Source organism: Aspergillus tubingensis (genome assembly GCF_013340325.1).
Source record: "Aspergillus tubingensis WU-2223L DNA, scaffold_3, whole genome shotgun sequence".
Classification (NCBI taxonomy): domain Eukaryota; kingdom Fungi; phylum Ascomycota; class Eurotiomycetes; order Eurotiales; family Aspergillaceae; genus Aspergillus; species Aspergillus tubingensis.
In genome coordinates this window covers 1,933,182-1,949,573 of record NW_023336277.1, presented here as the reverse complement: position 1 = coordinate 1,949,573, position 16,392 = coordinate 1,933,182, and the positions used below count along the sequence as shown (strand labels likewise).

The 16,392-nt window shown below is 48.5% G+C and overlaps 8 protein-coding genes across 8 annotated transcripts; 1 reads left to right on the top strand and 7 right to left on the bottom strand.

The window, feature by feature from the left end:
* Positions 1-1,051: 1,051 nt before the first annotated feature.
* On the bottom strand, positions 1,052-1,888 carry AtWU_01813 (uncharacterized protein; the record flags this gene model as incomplete). Its single annotated transcript, XM_035496927.1, has 3 exons — positions 1,052-1,470; positions 1,539-1,789; positions 1,857-1,888. The coding sequence occupies 3 exons, from the start codon at positions 1,886-1,888 to the stop codon at positions 1,052-1,054; spliced, it is 702 nt and encodes a 233-aa protein (XP_035352820.1).
* A 508-nt stretch (positions 1,889-2,396) lies between these two features.
* AtWU_01812 (uncharacterized protein) lies at positions 2,397-2,668 on the top strand (the record flags this gene model as incomplete). The annotated part of the gene is made up of 2 exons (XM_035496926.1): positions 2,397-2,545; positions 2,602-2,668. The coding sequence occupies 2 exons, from the start codon at positions 2,397-2,399 to the stop codon at positions 2,666-2,668; spliced, it is 216 nt and encodes a 71-aa protein (XP_035352819.1).
* Positions 2,669-3,204: 536 nt separating this feature from the next.
* AtWU_01811 (cytochrome P450 family protein) lies at positions 3,205-4,050 on the bottom strand (the record flags this gene model as incomplete). Its single annotated transcript, XM_035496925.1, has 2 exons — positions 3,205-3,639; positions 3,769-4,050. 2 exons carry the CDS (start codon positions 4,048-4,050, stop codon positions 3,205-3,207), a joined length of 717 nt encoding a protein of 238 aa, XP_035352818.1.
* Positions 4,051-6,026: 1,976 nt separating this feature from the next.
* AtWU_01810 (cytochrome P450) lies at positions 6,027-7,408 on the bottom strand (the record flags this gene model as incomplete). The annotated part of the gene is made up of 3 exons (XM_035496924.1): positions 6,027-6,201; positions 6,285-6,451; positions 6,695-7,408. 3 exons carry the CDS (start codon positions 7,406-7,408, stop codon positions 6,027-6,029), a joined length of 1,056 nt encoding a protein of 351 aa, XP_035352817.1.
* Positions 7,409-9,110: 1,702 nt separating this feature from the next.
* On the bottom strand, positions 9,111-11,053 carry AtWU_01809 (allantoate permease family MFS transporter; the record flags this gene model as incomplete). The annotated part of the gene is made up of 8 exons (XM_035496923.1): positions 9,111-9,162; positions 9,215-9,395; positions 9,456-9,804; positions 9,863-10,282; positions 10,338-10,398; positions 10,455-10,599; positions 10,658-10,753; positions 10,804-11,053. The coding sequence occupies 8 exons, from the start codon at positions 11,051-11,053 to the stop codon at positions 9,111-9,113; spliced, it is 1,554 nt and encodes a 517-aa protein (XP_035352816.1).
* A 1,108-nt stretch (positions 11,054-12,161) lies between these two features.
* pyrG (orotidine-5'-phosphate decarboxylase pyrG) lies at positions 12,162-13,064 on the bottom strand (the record flags this gene model as incomplete). Its single annotated transcript, XM_035496922.1, has 2 exons — positions 12,162-12,838; positions 12,908-13,064. 2 exons carry the CDS (start codon positions 13,062-13,064, stop codon positions 12,162-12,164), a joined length of 834 nt encoding a protein of 277 aa, XP_035352815.1.
* A 511-nt stretch (positions 13,065-13,575) lies between these two features.
* On the bottom strand, positions 13,576-14,167 carry AtWU_01807 (MAPEG family protein; the record flags this gene model as incomplete). Its single annotated transcript, XM_035496921.1, has 3 exons — positions 13,576-13,866; positions 13,926-14,061; positions 14,136-14,167. 3 exons carry the CDS (start codon positions 14,165-14,167, stop codon positions 13,576-13,578), a joined length of 459 nt encoding a protein of 152 aa, XP_035352814.1.
* Positions 14,168-14,600: 433 nt separating this feature from the next.
* AtWU_01806 (putative diacylglycerol O-acyltransferase (DgaT)) lies at positions 14,601-16,297 on the bottom strand (the record flags this gene model as incomplete). The annotated part of the gene is made up of 4 exons (XM_035496920.1): positions 14,601-14,800; positions 14,850-15,852; positions 15,915-15,955; positions 16,021-16,297. The coding sequence occupies 4 exons, from the start codon at positions 16,295-16,297 to the stop codon at positions 14,601-14,603; spliced, it is 1,521 nt and encodes a 506-aa protein (XP_035352813.1).
* Between the last annotated feature and the right edge of the window lie 95 nt (positions 16,298-16,392).

Here is a 16,392-nt window from a genome sequence, read left to right as displayed (position 1 = left end):
ACGCGTAGTAACTATGTAAAGCAGACGGAACGTTGGTTGGCTGATCGTCGAGTTCAGAAGAGTAGCATGAAAGCCTTCATTTGCTGGTCGCTTGGCTTCTAGTTTGTGGCTTCATTTGCTTCAGAGCGACTTCTACGAGTACACATTCTGACTTGATGGGTTTAGTTAATGGGTAAGAGCTCCCGTCAGCAACACCCCCAGACAACTTGGGAGCGAAAACAGTATCATTCCAACCCGACCATAGTCCCAAAAGGAGAGCCAAAGCGACCTACTCGGCTACAACCACATCGTAAACACCCGACTTCGCCATAACATTCACAGTATCCACAAAATATCTCTCACACCGGCATACACTCGCCTAGTGAGAAAGGTCACGGGGAGATAACTCAATGAGCGAGATAGACTAACTATAATTGACAGAAGCGAAAACGGTAGCCTTCTCGTACCGAGAAAGAACAAGAAAGGATGTGTATTGATTCTACATTGTATTGTATGATGTCAACAGGATGGAAAAGTTCCTAATGTACCGTCCCATTGAGAAGTTCTTGAAGTTATCTGATCGAAAGCAGCATGTCGGGGGTAGGGAGCTGATATGGGTAAGAGAAGAGAAGGGAAGGGAAGGGAAGGGAAGGGAAGGGAAGGGAAGGGAAGCTGAGAATTGAACGGAAGTAAGATAGGACGAAGGAATGAATGTATTACAAGCAAAAAGATTCTTATGTCAATTGGATAAGTGGTAGGTACTTAGGTAGGAATTTGGCCCGGTCGCAGGATGAGGCATCCCTAGGGATATTTGGCTTTGCGAGTACTGGTTGGGTTGAAACAAACTTAGTTGAGTGGTACTGGAGTAGTCGATGAAGAGTATATGTGATTAAGGAGGGGGGACTAATCACAATAAAGACAAATAATTCGATTGTGGTGGAGATTCCTTGTTAAATGGAAGTAGATAGTGTACGTACATCCTGGCAGAGAGGCGATGTTGTGGAGGAGCAGCCTATAGATGGCTGAGGAGGAGAGTAATAGCATTGTGTACCACACTAGGAGAAACTGCTTTCTATAGTTCATCTGCACTCGTGGCCTTCCGTCCAATAACTCTATAATAGGTATACTGAAGATAAGAGCCCTCTCTGGAAGCCTTGGCTGCGTCTCGAAGGGTTCCCCTCAGTTCTTGGGCTTTCTGCTCGTCCAGATCCTTGTTTCTGGTAGAGACTTCGACGGCCACCATTACACAATCGAACAGGGATTGTGCGATATAATGTGGAGGGTCTCTGCGATCAACATCGACGTCGAGGAACTTTGCTTCTTGGAAGCGAGTCCCCAGGTCGGGTACCCAAGAAGTGTAGAACCTTTCGTCGTTCCCCCGAAGGACACTTTCAAGTCGCTTCAACGGTTCGTCGCTTATATCAGGTCGAAGCTTTACCGGTCGGATTGAACACATATCTGTATCGGTCCATTGGAGGTAGCCGCCTGGTTCTAGCCATCGCTTTAGGTTAACTGAGAGGTCAAAGTAACTTGCTGAGCATAGAGGGGACAGTACGAACTAAGTAGTCGGGATAGATTATTCAGAGCATCCTTGATCTCAGAGTTTCGAAGGACAACGGTGAGATATCGTACATTGACTAGATCGTACGCACCGACTAGGTGTTCGGGGACTGGGGATTTGATATCCCAGTACTGCAGGGTCACGTTTTGTGGGAGCCATTCGCGACGAGGGGCAGCGTCGAACGAAACATCGAGGCCGTCCAGGCGAACGGATTTTGGTAGCTTATTGGCTAGGTCTGTGAGCCAGATACTGGAAGTTTGTTAGCTGCTGAATATAGTGCACGTGGCTGGTTGCCTTTTCTTCTCGACGGACTTACGCGGTGCCAGCCCCAACATCAGCGATTCTCATTTCCGGATTTGCTGTGCAGATGTGTGGATGGATGTAACCTTGGTATAATTGTCCTACCAAATGATGCATGGTGTTGATACTATATAATTTGTATGAGAATGGGTGTGTATAGCGAAAACTTCTTGGGTTGACAGGACTTTAGCCATACCGGACGTTGTCAAGCCAGCTCCTGTCGAAGGCATATTCCCCAGCCGCAGACGTAGTCATTCTTTCTTCTGGATGCGAACGATATACTCGAATTGTAATTTGTTCAAATTATCAGCAGGATGCGCGCGATAGAATCAATCAAGGGTACTGGAGAGGGAGGGAAATGGATTAAATAGAGAATAATGCAAATTTCTGTATCGATAATGGATCATTTGCAAAGCTGCTGTGTTACAGGTTTCTTTGTCGATCTATCTTTCTCAGCTGACCAGTACCCCTTTCTCAAAGCATTGCGCAAGGGTCACGTTGTATCGCAGTATTCAGCAGTGGATGCACCTCGTGCCAGGTCATATCTTGACGCAATATGTTCTCCACAAGCGAAGACGGCTTTAACCCGCACATCACACCCATTGGACTGATCTGCGTCGTTCAGCAGGCTTTTGCTCAAAGCGATTATAGCCGATGTAGCGATATGACCGGAGAGGTGTGGGAACAAGGTCAAGAGACATCGAAGTGAGTCCAAGGGTGGTTGTGTGGTTTTCAAAGCGAGCTAACAAAGCACCAAACAGAGCAGAAGAGGAACGCAAAGACGTAGACAGCCGTAACATCATCCCATTTAGGAAGCCTGCAGCATGATAGAGGGCGTGGCGGTGCTTGCTGTTGAAGTGGATTGGATATAACAGGAAGCTGAGTGATAAGAGGGTAACGCGCCTTAGGAGTTAGGATGTCGAAGACAAGTAGCGCCCCAATCAGAACTTAGCTCATCAGTATCAGCCATTCAGATTGTTGGAATAGGTGTGTTACAATATAATCCACGCACTGCACCGAGAGTCGGGTGAGATCTATTGTGTAGAGGATCAATGGCATGTTGCCATTCCTCACGGGCTGAAGAAATCATCGGCTTCCAATAGGAGGAAGTGGAAGAAGACTGACAATCCTGCAAGGGAAGGTCAATGCGGGACAAAACAGGAAAGACTACCACCAAACGGTGCAAACTAATTTTCTTCTTCTTCCTACCAATCACTACTTGTTATGATTAAAATCCGGTGAGAACCAATGTTGAAAATGCAAATTCAAGAACACACTATCTCGAGCCGAACACTACTAGCAGCCATTTAGACGGACATTTTGACCATGTCCGTAGCCACCAATTCTCGCATCGAGTCACCCTTTCAGCAAAGCAACGGCGACCATTCTTCCATTGGGCCAGTATATTCAGTAGCATAATCCACAGCCCACCAAACTGGTTCCATACAAGCAAGTACCATGTACGTGCTGATGATGTCCAGGCAGCTGCAGTCGGTGTACTTCGTTTCGTATGCCTTACCAAGGAGCGGCACCCGAGCTTCCCAAGAGACTTTGTCATATTGATAGCAGCCGGAGCATGTTTCGAAGTGAGCCAAGCATTTCCGCAGGAGCTCGTCATACCGATCCTTATTGGAACACCGGTTGCGAAGATCAAAGCCATATGGGTGTGTACTTGGTGGCAGCGGGTTCATACGGTTCAGAACGGGGTCGCCGTAAGGGTCCTCCGCTGACGGATCCCCCGACTCTGTTGGAACCATATGATCGAAGAGGATTGTTGTTCTGTACCGCGCCATGTAAAGCTGCCAGGCCAACATACGTCCAGAATAGTGGAGTACCCAGTCGGCTCCCTTATCCAAGGCCCAGGCCCATACATCAACACACAGTCAGCGGACCATGTTAGTTGCTGGAACGCCACAATGCGCACTGACTATTGTCAAGGTATTATAGAACTCATTAGCCAGATTGTCATGGCGGTAATCGCAAGCATCGTGCATGGTTACTCCGACAAACGCGATGGCATCGAGAGTGAGGTCATCTTCGTCCAAACGGCCACTTTCAAGTCTTACTTCTAAAGCTATAGCCCGCATGCCCCCATTGATCAGTCGGTAACGGATGCTTTGCAGCTCGTCTTCTGGAAATCTCAGGCCTTCGGCCTTTGGGTGGAGCACGTCAAGATAGACCGCCTGCAGGGTGGAGAGCCAGGTATCCATCACCTTGTGGTATTCGGAATTATGAGAATGACAACGATGAACATGAGCGATATATTCCACTATATGCTTTGCAGTCATTTCGAGCAATGGGAGCATTTCCTGGCAGAAGTGGTAATAGTCGGGAAACGCGGCGAAGATGGCGCATACGGCAGTTCCACAGAAGCATTCTTTGCAGATGATATTATCATCTATCATGGACCACACGTATCCATATAACACCTCGGCGACCGCATGCTGCAAAACGGTGTGTCTGGGACAGTGAACGCTTCAGCCAAGGCTCGCATGTGGACTCTTCCGCGCGGAATCAGGCCAGAGCGTGGAGGCGCCTTGAATGGACGGCGAATATTGGGATATTCCTTCAGGGTGCGTGTCCATGCTGAACTTTCCGCAATTGGATATGGCTTTATGTGCTTGTTGTAGGACCCCACCGGGTTTTTTGGATGGAATAGACGCGGCCCAACATCAGGAACCCAGGATTCTCTGAGTCCAGGAATAGCCAAGATATTGGAAATCAGACCCTTCCTGGTTTCCTCTCCACGTTCGAGACAGTAAAGGCTGGGTCCGAATATGCCCGTCTCCATGTTTTCTTTGAATGAAGTCAGGAAACTGGAAGGAGCTCAAGAGTCAAAGACAATTAATTTAGTAGAAGCAGATGATCAAGTTCGTCCAAACTACTTGAATGCTCTGAGATCGAGAATCAAAACCAAGTAGTAATATGAAGCATATTGATATTTATACTGTAGACAAGCTAGCCTGCGCAATTCTGAGCACTGATTTAGTACTGTCCTCCCCACCCCCTTCGTAGATCGTTGGTAATTGTAAAGGAAGGGGCTTTGTATAAGTTAGCACACATCTGAGTAGAGGCATATGTTGTGGGACGATATATTTCAGTCAGCCACTAGAATCTATCAACGACACTGCTGATCTTCGGCATGTAGTCACACTCTTTGACCATGATTGAGGCCGTTGTTACATCGGAATCTGAGAAATCTCAAGAGAGAAAGCAAAGAAGGAAAAGCGAGCGGGAGCAGTTCGTTCATGGAGTACTAGTTTGAGTATTAGATCTGCTAGGACAGTGCCTCACATTTCATGTATGCACTTCAATCACAATTGGTATCCAATGATAAACTGAGACGTAATCTCACAAGGAATGACTTGGAAGCCATGCATTCATCGTATCTATCACAAGTAAAGATCTTCGTTGAGCGGCCTGATAGAAGAAGGATGACGACTCTGTGCGCTGTGAGGATACTTTATGCATGGCGGCGAATAGTATCGAGTACGCTGTTATTCTCCGTATCTATATGAACCACTCACCACCCTCCCACCACTACTCAGAAGATAATCATGATCACCGAAAGCATATATGTGGTGTCACACCAACCAGGATGATTCAATCGGTTTCGCGCAGTCCGCTTGATAGACGGGTACCAGTTGACAACCCCTTTTTTTTTTATAAGTTCTTCTCTCAGAAGTACTATGGAAAAGGGCCCTTTGCGTAGAGTGTTGACTTGTAGCGAGAAGATTGCTGGGTGCACCTCGATCAGAGGTGGCGTGTATGCAATCTGAATAGGAAAGAAGGACAAGCCAAACGTGTGTTATTGTGTTCTCTGTGAGTAGTCTGTATGATAATGATTATGATGATCCTAGATACAAAGTGGAATGCAGCCAAAATGCGGATTATATGCGACGTCCCTCCAAACGGGAAGGTGCCCCTGACAAAGATGGTGGGATCGACTAAGGTCCTGACCACGTATGAATTGGTTGACCAGCAATTGGAGTGCCGACCACATCCCCTAATTGTTTTTTTTTTTTTTTTTTTTTTTTTGAATTTTACCGTTACTCGTTTCATCTTATTTTCTTTTCTTTCTTTTGTTACTATCGCGGCCGTCGGGGTTTCAAAACATGGTCCTACTTTCCCTACACAGTCCCGAGAAAAATACGTCAGGGTTAAGTTCTGCCTTTCAAGCACCTATTCATGTGGTCAAGATATCCTTGACAACTACATTAACAGTCGCGTGGCCCTTTTCAGGGCGTGAAAGCAGAAAGTCCCGGGCTGTTCGAATTTCATCTTCCGTGGCATCGTATAATTCCATGTCGTAGCGGCGTATCAAGGTGGCTACGGTCAGATAGAGTACCGCATAGGCCAGACTGCGAGAAAGATTGGCATCAACTTCCGTACATAGCTATTTGTAGACAATCTTTATCGAATCCAGCCAAAGAACATTACTTACTTGATTCCGATGCACTTCCTACTGCCTTTAGAGAAGGCAACAAGAAATGACTTCAAGTTGACATTCTCTTTTCCGGCACGAATCCAACGATCAGGATCAAATGTATCTGGATCGGGGAAGACTGCGGGGTCCTGGTGGACGAAATAGTCGGATTGTCCAACCGGCGTCTGGAATAAGAAGGTATGTCGGATCAGCTCGTGTCTGGATGATTGGTGTGGGATGCAATGGAACTCACGCCAGCGGGTATCGTGTATTTTCCGTATGTCAGCGGCTCATTTGGAGATATTCGAGGTGTGCGACCCGAAGTTCCTGAGAGACGAAGTGCTTCATTGATAATAGCGGTCCATAGGAGAAAACGAAGGACAGCGTTAGTATACGGCAGATGTTTTGATTAAAAGTATATGCCTCACCAAGTACGGCAATTTCTCCAGTTCCGACCATTTCGCCTGGTAGGTAGGCGTTGGTATTACCTGCTTTAGCTCTTCTCGTAGAGTCTGCGCCAGCTGCTTGTTTTTCAACAGGTGGAAGAGTGCCACAGATAGGGTCTGGGAAATCGAATCACCGGCTACAATTAAGACGAAAGACTCATCTTCCAACCGCTCTAGCGATTTCTCTTCTGCAGGTCCGTTGCCGCTCAGTAGAGCAGCAAAGACGGGACCGCTGGCCATTGTTGATCTGTCCTTGTGGTGGATTGCGTCCTGGGCTTGCTGCCGGAGCCAGAGCTTGAAGTCAACCAAGTCTGAGACCGAGTGGACTGAGCGCAGAAGTGTTAATGGAACGCTCCTGAAGAGTGTAACAAGAAATGGCAAGTAACGAAAGACATGGATTTTCGCCGCTAATTCATTAGCTGAGGCCATCGAATCATTCTTGAACTTGGGATCGTCCAGATAGTGAAGATCCTCCGCATACAAGTACTGCCCGAGTATGTCACTAACAAGTGCCCCAAAAGCTGCTTTGAGGCTGACGATGGCGCCTACCCGCTGAATAGAATCCAGACGTGAAGACAACTTGCTGATCTTGTCTTGTATTATAGATTCAGAATTGACAACAGCCCTTCTCGTGAAAAGATGACTGATAACAGCGCGGCGGGATCGATGAAGGTCGTGGCTGACTGTGGAAAACATTGCACTCGGACAGCAAAATGAGCGGACTAACTTCGCGTCCTTGTCTCGCTTCCCATTGCTACTACTTGCGTAAATCTGGTCGTAAAAATAGGGGTCCTTGATATGCAATTCCCCGGGGCTGACTCGCACTATCGGCCCTTTGTCTCTTGTAAGTTTGATGAAAACTATCTCTCTCCGAGCATCAGTCTTACCATAGCGTTCATGCATTCGCTCCACCTCCCAGATATATTTCCCACCTTCGACTACATCGTAATAGAACTCGTACAAACTGGTAGCGGCAGCTAATTTCGGGCCTGGTATTCCACGGAGAGGGTGCAGCACCAGACGATAGAGTGTGCGCAGGAACAAAAAGACAAAGATAGCAAGTATGGCCCTGTAGTAGTCCATAATTGGGGTATAATTTGGCGCTCGAGGAGTTGGTAGTTGTCGATGCCAATATTGCCCCGTGCTTGCTGATTTTCTGGATGATGTGAAGAATAGACGATGCGAGACACTCGCAGTAACTGAAGGGAGTCTAAAGATTCGAGTTTCCGCTGCCTCTTATGCCATGTCTATACGACACAAGGGTTTAATTAGCAAAAGAATTCATGTATCGTTGGGTGTTTTCGATTGTGTGCAACCAATAGCCCGGAGGCGAGACACCGCCAAATCGTCAGCAGGAGCACAACAGAACCCAACAATGTATCAGCTTGGCTCACAATACCTGCAACCAGCATTTGGTTTAGCAATACATCATTCAAGGCAGGACGCTCGAAGCCCATTTCGGCAATGTACTTGGAGCAGAAAAGATAGCTGTATGCTCGAAGACGGTATCAACACAATGATGTGCCAGGCATATAAATGGAAGCTTACTTTGTACATTCACTCGAGTCCAGCATAGTAAATATGCTTCAGAGGGACCCATGCTAGTTGCCTAAGCGCATTAGTGAACATCTCGCTAGCACCAAATAGATGGACTTGAATTCGGATCCTGAAAACAACTTTCAATATCACGTAGATGAAAAGCCCATTGAATCCTGAGCGGAGCCAACCGACAAAGTATGATGATAACGATCGGAGATCGCCTGACTCGTGTGTCAGCAAGGGATAATATCGTGGTTGTTTGCCGAATGTCGTGGCATCAAAGCTATCGATGTTGCAGCTCAGCTACTGCAGATATCCCCGCATCGGCTCCAGAAATATTGCCGACAGGATGATAAGTATCTCCCCTCACAACAGTGCACTAACGATGAAGTAACATCGATTTGATAACAATTCTCAGCAGAGTGGATCGTGCGTCAACAGCGGATGGTTTTATTGATGGTCATTCGAATTAATGAATTGGTCACGAAGTAGTTATGGCTATGATTCCTCCAAGGTAGCGATCGGTGGTGGTGGGCCTGTGGTTTGGATGTTGACCCACTGCGCTGTATCCCCCGCAATATCGCTTTGACTGATCGGATGAGTTACGGAAACCCTCTTTGTCCCCTCTACGGTTGCATCGATGGAGTACTGGTGTGTTAAGGGGGGGTAGTATTATTGACCTTAGTAGGGAAATAAGACATGAGAATTGGCAGGACATGTCAACCACCGGGTCATGTGATATATCTTCAGATACTATGTACTTGACTAAGGGGGAATACATCATCACAAAAGAACATTGTGATCATCAAATATGGCATTAGCAGGCACCAGGCCTTGGACGAAAGTAATTCAGCTATTCTCACAAAACATAGACAAGTTCGTGGTTCTCCCAATCAGTAAGATCCATCCATCTGGTATATGGTTAGATAGATATTCCACAATATCAGGAATGCATTGACTTACTCTTGGTTCTCCATTGGCGCGTAACCCGGGCTTGCACGGACACGGGCCTTCTTCTCGTTCTGTACACGGTACCACCACCAGATGAACGCGAGAATGAACAGACAGACGCCCCAGCAGACGATGATGGTAATTTCTGCAGGAACATAGCGGGGTGCGTCTTGGGGACGGAAGACTTGGGGGCCTTGATTATATGTCCGTCAGTTGTGATGTTCCATCAATACGAACTGGAATAAAAGCATACCGATAATATTTCCTGCACAGTATCCAATGAGGTAGATCGCCGCAACAGTCGTCTTCTTCGTGTAGCCAGCTACGTTAGACGAAATCATGGCGAGCAGTGCCACAAACGGCGTGGCGCTTGCCAGCGTCATGTAGTAGCCTAATAACCGACCAACATTATTCGTAAGAGGGAGTGCAACAACAAGTATCATGCCGATGATGGAAGCTATGAGACCGCCTGTGCTGCAGAGCAGCCGTTGGTTGGTATATTGCCCGAGAAAGCCGCTTCCGAGCAGGGAGATGACTTCGATGGCACCGGCGGGAACACCGTAGATAAGACTTTGTTCTGCCGTGTATCCAAAGCTAGTGATCTATGGCATCCGGGCTGGTCAGTACATGGTAATCTGGACGTGGTAAGGGCAAACGAACCAACTGGCTGAAGAAGTTCGTAATGCCGCCGTTAGGAATATCAGCGATGAGGGCATAGAAAAAAAAGGCCCATGTCATAGGGTCTAACAAAGCTTCCTTCACTTGGTGAATCTTGAAATGCTTGTTTCCGATTCCTTGCTGATTGACACGCACACGCGCAAGGGCAAGGACACGGTCTTCCTTCTTGAGCCATCTAGCGTTGAGCTGATTGTCTGGAACGACCCAGAGGAAGATCAGTCCCAGACAAACAGTCAAAAGGCCAGTCACGAGGAAAATGATCTTCCAAGGCTCAATGGAAGAGCCATGTCGGTCGGTCCCAACGGCGATACCGTACGCAACCAAGCCACCAAAAATCTGACCCCATCCGTTGAAGCTGAACCAGATATTGACTCGACTGCCTTGTTCTGCTTTGGTATACCACTATTGTATGTAAGATAATTGAAGATTGGCTAAGCCGGAGGGTAGTGACACTCACCTGAGAGGTCAGCAAAGCAAAACCGGGGGTGACAGACGCTTCAAAGACACCGAGAAAGAATCTAGAGGATGGTAGTCAGTAAGTGAAATGAAGCATGATTTCGAAGAGGCTATTTACCGGATAGCAATAGCGCCAGAGAAGTTATTTACTGCGGCAAAGCAGCATAGGATCGCTCCCCAGATTATAATGCAAGCGGCAGAGTACTTTCCCAGTGGAAGTCTCTGGAGGAGCCGGTTGGTCGGGTATTCCCATGCCAGGTAGCCTTTATTGTGTCAGTCCAGTGTACCATATATCATGTTGGTAGTGTGTGGTGGACTAACCGAAATAAAACAGACTGCCAAGCCATTGGTAATCGTCGCCGACGAGGTTCAAATCTGTCTTGATGCCCATAATACTAGCATAGGATAATGTTGTCTCTGCCCATCATTAGTATGAACCTTGGGAGGCTACCGCGGAATACACTAACTATCTAAGAAATTCATTCCATAGACAAGACACATGATCGGCATGATGTGCCAATCGATAATCCGAAGTATCCTTTTGTTTGTCTCCTCATCGAGTGTGATAACTTCACCATGGAGGTCTTCGAAAACCGCCAGTGCCTCGTCTGCATCCTTCGCGTGCTCCGCAATTGTCGGGTCAATTTTCTCTGTTGTGCCAGTCTCCTCATCCACCGTCATCGGTGGGGGAGACTTCTCAGTCTTCTCATCCGCCATGTTAGATCTGGCTCAGAAAGGAGAGGTAAATTTGGTGACCGCGGCAGCGGGGAAGAAGGGAGAGGATCTTAGTAGTTGTCTTAAAATTTTCAATCTGGCGACAGCTGTCTCCTTTTAAGGGCTGCCAGCCAATTCCGAAAACTCGTCATCCGACCCCATCGGAAGCACAACGAGGCGAGTTTCTTTTATCAACTTGGCGCAGGGGGTCTCAGTCGCAACCTCGGTGATAAGCCGCTGGTCAATGTCATGTTATCTGGTATCAATCTGGGGTAACGGACGAGGAGCTTATCGATGGAACCAATGGGTCCACGTCTCCCAGCCGAAGGCCCACTTAGAGTGTCTTGGTCAGGGATGAGGGGAAGCACTGAGATGGCTCATGGGTGTATTAGTTAGTAATGATGATGAGGGGAAGTTGGGAGGAGATCGCGAGAAGGTTGGGGCGACACCAATTGGAGACCAATGAGGACCGGCATCGGGGTCTTATCCATTGGATGAAGTAGCCGAGAGCAAGCTCGAGCATCCAACTAAACTAGTAAAGTTTCACGGGAGGCGATAGGACAAGGATGGGAATGGAACGATGGAAGGATAGGAGCTGCATGGATCGGCCCTTATCACGCGACGGACATGGCGTCCAACGCCCGGATGTGATGTCTGGGGCCTCGGGCTGGGGTGACTGTCTAGGTAACTTTTGCATCGATCAGGGAGGAAGCATTTCCGGAGGGCAAAGTCTTTGATTTCGCCATATATTCTCGGAAGTACCGTACTTCAATTGCAGTGACTGGTTGGGATGCAGTTGAAGCCGAGTCAGCATTGCTTATCTGCGACAAACAATTAAGCTTATCACCGCCCTTATCAGCCACCCGTCGCCATTTTCTCTACGCAAGAGTTACAGGACTAAGTACTTCGCAGCCTGCTTATCTGCATCAAATCGTCGTACCGCATTAATCCCGTGCCACACATAATAGCCTGCAGGATCAATACCGTTTTGACATCCGATGCCGCAGTCTGACTACCCGTGCTCGACATTAGTTTGTATGCGTATCGTTGCGGCAAGTTGCATTTCTATATCATTCATAACCATCAAAACTTTTTTCCTCCTTTTATAGTATTAGTTTCCGCCGACACGGGCCAGGTACGCCTCCCAACCTTCCTTCTGGTACTGTTGCGCAGCCTGCACCGGGTCCGGCGCGGCGTAGATACCGCGACCCGCGATAATGAAGTCAGCACCCCGACCGATAGCCGATGCGGGCGTCTGGTACTGCTGACCGAGCTTATCTCCCTTGGACGAAATGTTCACACCAGTCGTGAAGACTACAAAGTCTTCCTCATCCGAAGGAGAGCTGACTTCCGACTGCACCTCACCCAATGAGCGGGTCGACACGAATCCCATGACGAAGTTCTTGTATTTCCGGGCATAGTCAACCGAAGAAGTAGTGTACTGGCCGGTGGCCAAGGAACCCTTAGAGGTCATTTCCGCCAAGATCAACAGACCACGTTCGGGACCGTAGGCGAAGTCTGGTGCAGACGCCGTCTGAGCGAGAGCCTCGACGATACCCTCGCCAGGTAGGATGCTGCAGTTGATGATGTGGGCCCATTCCGAGATGCGGAGGGTACCACGGTGGTATTGCTTCTGGACAGTGTTGCCGATGTCAATGAATTTGCGGTCCTCGAAGATGAGGAAGTTGTGCTTCTGCGCAAGGGCCTTGAGGCCCTCAATGGTCGCGTCGCTGAAGTCAGAGAGGATATCGATGTGGGTTTTGATCACGGCGATGTAGGGACCGAGACCTGCAGTCCGGTAGCACCGTTAATAAGTTTGCATGCAGCATAAACAGGCAGAATGGCGGGTCGGCCTACGGTCAGCAAGATCTAGTAGCTCCTTAGTGGTGGTAACGTCGGCCGAGACGGTCACATTGGTCTTCTTGGCCTCAGCAATTTCGAACAGCCGCTTAGCCAGAGCATTGGGGTGCTTGCTGGCACGGGCAGTGTAGGTCAATTGCGACTTGGAGGACATGGTGTCGGTGGAGGGGTTAATGCGGGGATGAAAGAGGCTTGTGCAATGAGAGTAGCTTGGAGTTTCGACTGATAGGCCCTAATTGGTAGATCTAGAGATGCGCAAATACTACCGAATAATTTAGCAGTGACTGGCCCTTATAATGAGGTGAAACAAATGACAACATCCAATGTCGAGCAAAAAGAGGAAGCTCAGTAAAATCATCGCGAGCCCCTCCACGCACCAGCCACATCGGGGGGTGGATTGCTCCGCCTCCGACCCGTGGGGTTCAGCCACACCTGCAAAGGCGGAGTTCCTTTCCATTGAATGTGCCACACCCGAGGTTCATTGGAGCTCGTATTCCCTGCTGCACATGGGGAAATAGACCACGTCAATCAAAAAGCCATTGTCATTGTCGACCCTAGCAGTACGCATAATAAATGCGTTGAGTAGTAATATACAATAGTAGAGGTTATTACATATAGCTGGTATAGCCAACACCGCCAATCACACCCACGAAGTCAATCCAAACTTAGAAGTAGGAAATCAACTCCCTTGCAACTCCAAAAGAGGTCAATCCCCAAAGAGCTCCCTGCGCAAGCAAGTAGAAGCTGCCGTACAAACGACCGCGACCCCGCGGCTTGCCGGAGTACACGTATCCGTAAAGGAACAGTGAGCGACCGAGAACCCAGATGCTTCCAAGGCCAGTTGCCAACTGGGGATACTTCAATCCAGCCACCAGGATGAAGAGCATAGTTTGGCTGGAGTTCTCAAGGAAGTTGGCATGAGCGCGCTGAGCGCAGTTGAACTGCTCAGCCTTGGGCTGCACGATTGGGAATGTATGTTAGCTCGAGGAATCTTGTTCGTCTGGGGTTGGCTTACGTTGGTCTTGCACTGCTCTACGGTCGCATAGCAGTGAGGGTAGGGGCAATCGGCGTTCTTACGGAGACGAGACACGACGGCGCCATGGACGAAGCTCAGGACGGGGATGGCGCCCAGAGCGACGGCAATGACAGAGCTGCAGGATGATTAGCATCAGACTATATGGGACCTAATGGCATTGTTTGCAGGGATTGTAGAATTGGCACATACCCGTAGTTTTCAGGGACGGTCAAAGTAAGCATGTTGTGATATTAATTGGTAGTGGTTTTCAATTTGAATCTGCTATGACTAGGCGGTATTAGGAAGTCTAGAAGAAGCCGAAAGTGATTCAATTTATATAATCCGCGTTTGATGGGGCGCAAGAGCGGCCGGATGCGGATCCAGAGCATCCTTGGCGGATCCCTGAAGACCCGACTCCGACAGCGTTGCCATTCACACCCGGAGAATTAGTCAACCGTGAACACGTCCTAGGATGGGCACTACAGTAAGCAAGATGAATGAAACAGAAACACCTAGAAGGTTCTGTTGTGAGGAGCGCCGATGGTACAGAATCATTGACTTTGCTTGCTTGGCTTTTCGACAAGGAAGAAAAGAAAAGGAGGGAAAAAAAACAAGGGCTAAAATTGATGGCATTTATTTACATCTATGGCAAACAGCGGACAAGTACCACTACGTTTACATTCGACTCACACTACCATACTTCGCTTGCCAGGCAAAGAAGTACAGCAATGCTCCCAAAGGCTGGCCGACAAGACAGAAACTAACCCAGAAAATGGAATTGCCTATCACCTTCCCAGTAGGGTCTTGGATCTTCTCCAATGGGGCGGTGATAATGATCAGCGGCAGTTGAAACATCATGCCCGCAAATGCCACACCTGGCTTGGTTAGTTTGGGCCGGAAACAAAGCGGGAGAATAATTCATACCGATAAAATTATGCGTGGGAATACCCACAAGAACCTCATGCAGGACAGCAGAGAGAGCGAAGACAACCGTGCTCGCCGCAAGAGGATGCCACCCACGACCAACAAGCGGCGAGTAGACATGTCGCTTCATGAAGAGGTATACAGGCCTGTTCCATGACCGCCAATACACCCCAAGACTGGAGCTATTCCACCAATCAGTGTAGAACTCACGGTCTCCGAACCGCATCACCTCGGCCAAAGCATTCAGCAGTGACTGGAAGAGCGCAAAGAACCCAGCCAGCCAGATGATAAGAGAGATCGTGGACAGTTTCATCACGCGCTCCAGTATAGATGCGATGTCCATGACGGCAATCTTGTCGATCGAATTGCGCAAGACGGGAGCCGCATACTGAGCAGATAGAAGCCAGATGAATACGGCTAGGCAGAAGAATTCAGACAGGCGCTTGGCCACGAACGACCACCGGATGTGTGACGACCTGGGGTATACTGGCTGATAAACTAGCGTAGGCGCCAACCAAAAGTAGACCAGGTTCCCCAGGGTGATATTGTTGGGGTATGGGCAAGCCGAATATATTTCTGGGAGGGCGGATTCGACAGAAGGATTAAGCATGGCCTCGCGGAGGTCGCGATTGGTGAAGGCATACGAACAAATCTTGAACGACACAATAAGAGCTTGAAGCTCACAAAGGGTGCCAATACCTGGGTGATGAACATAGAAATACACGACAAAGCTCGTAATTCCCAAACTCAGAAGGGTGTTCACGCAGTGGAAGAAGGCGGAGATCCACCATGTGTTTTTGAAGATGCGCTGTTCGCTCTCGTTTGCCTCGGTCGATCCATCCTTCTTCTTCTGGCCAACAATATTCTTAGCCTGTCTTGCCGCAGCCAGCTCTATGAGATAGGAGACGTAGAGGTGGAATGGGACGAGCGCAAAGAGAGCGGAGCCGAGCACAACATCCTGCCTCCGATAATCGTGGCATCTGATGCAGATTAAGACACCATACTATCCGAAGAGGTCAGTTAGGGGCTTGCATGAATGAATGTTGATCCGCAGTTATGGCTTACTTTCATAAAGTTCTCAATGATGAGTCGGAGGTTCATTGCGACTAGATCCGGAAACAAAGCATTAGCCAGAAGCGGACACACGGGTAAGGAGGATGGGCAAACCAACCCAACACTATGACCATAAGATTTCGGAAGCCCAGGAAACTCGCCGTGACGTTGGGTTCGCGACTGAGACTGGAATGCCGAATTTTCGAATGATAAGCTTCCACATGACGATATTTGCTTCTCCTTCTCCAGTTGGTCTTGGTGGCGCCATTCGTCCCTTGGGGAGGATGACCGTTGGAAGCTTTCCCGTTCATGGGCTTTTGCGGGGATGTGTGTATGTCAGTCCCAGTACTGACAGCAGTACTAGGGCTCTGTGAGGCCTCTTGTGTAGGAGACATGTTGATTTTGTTGTGGGAAACGAGCCACTTTTGACAGTGGAGTGGTATCACAAGCCCGAAGTATAGGGAGATTTGTAGTTTAGCAGCTTGTCTGG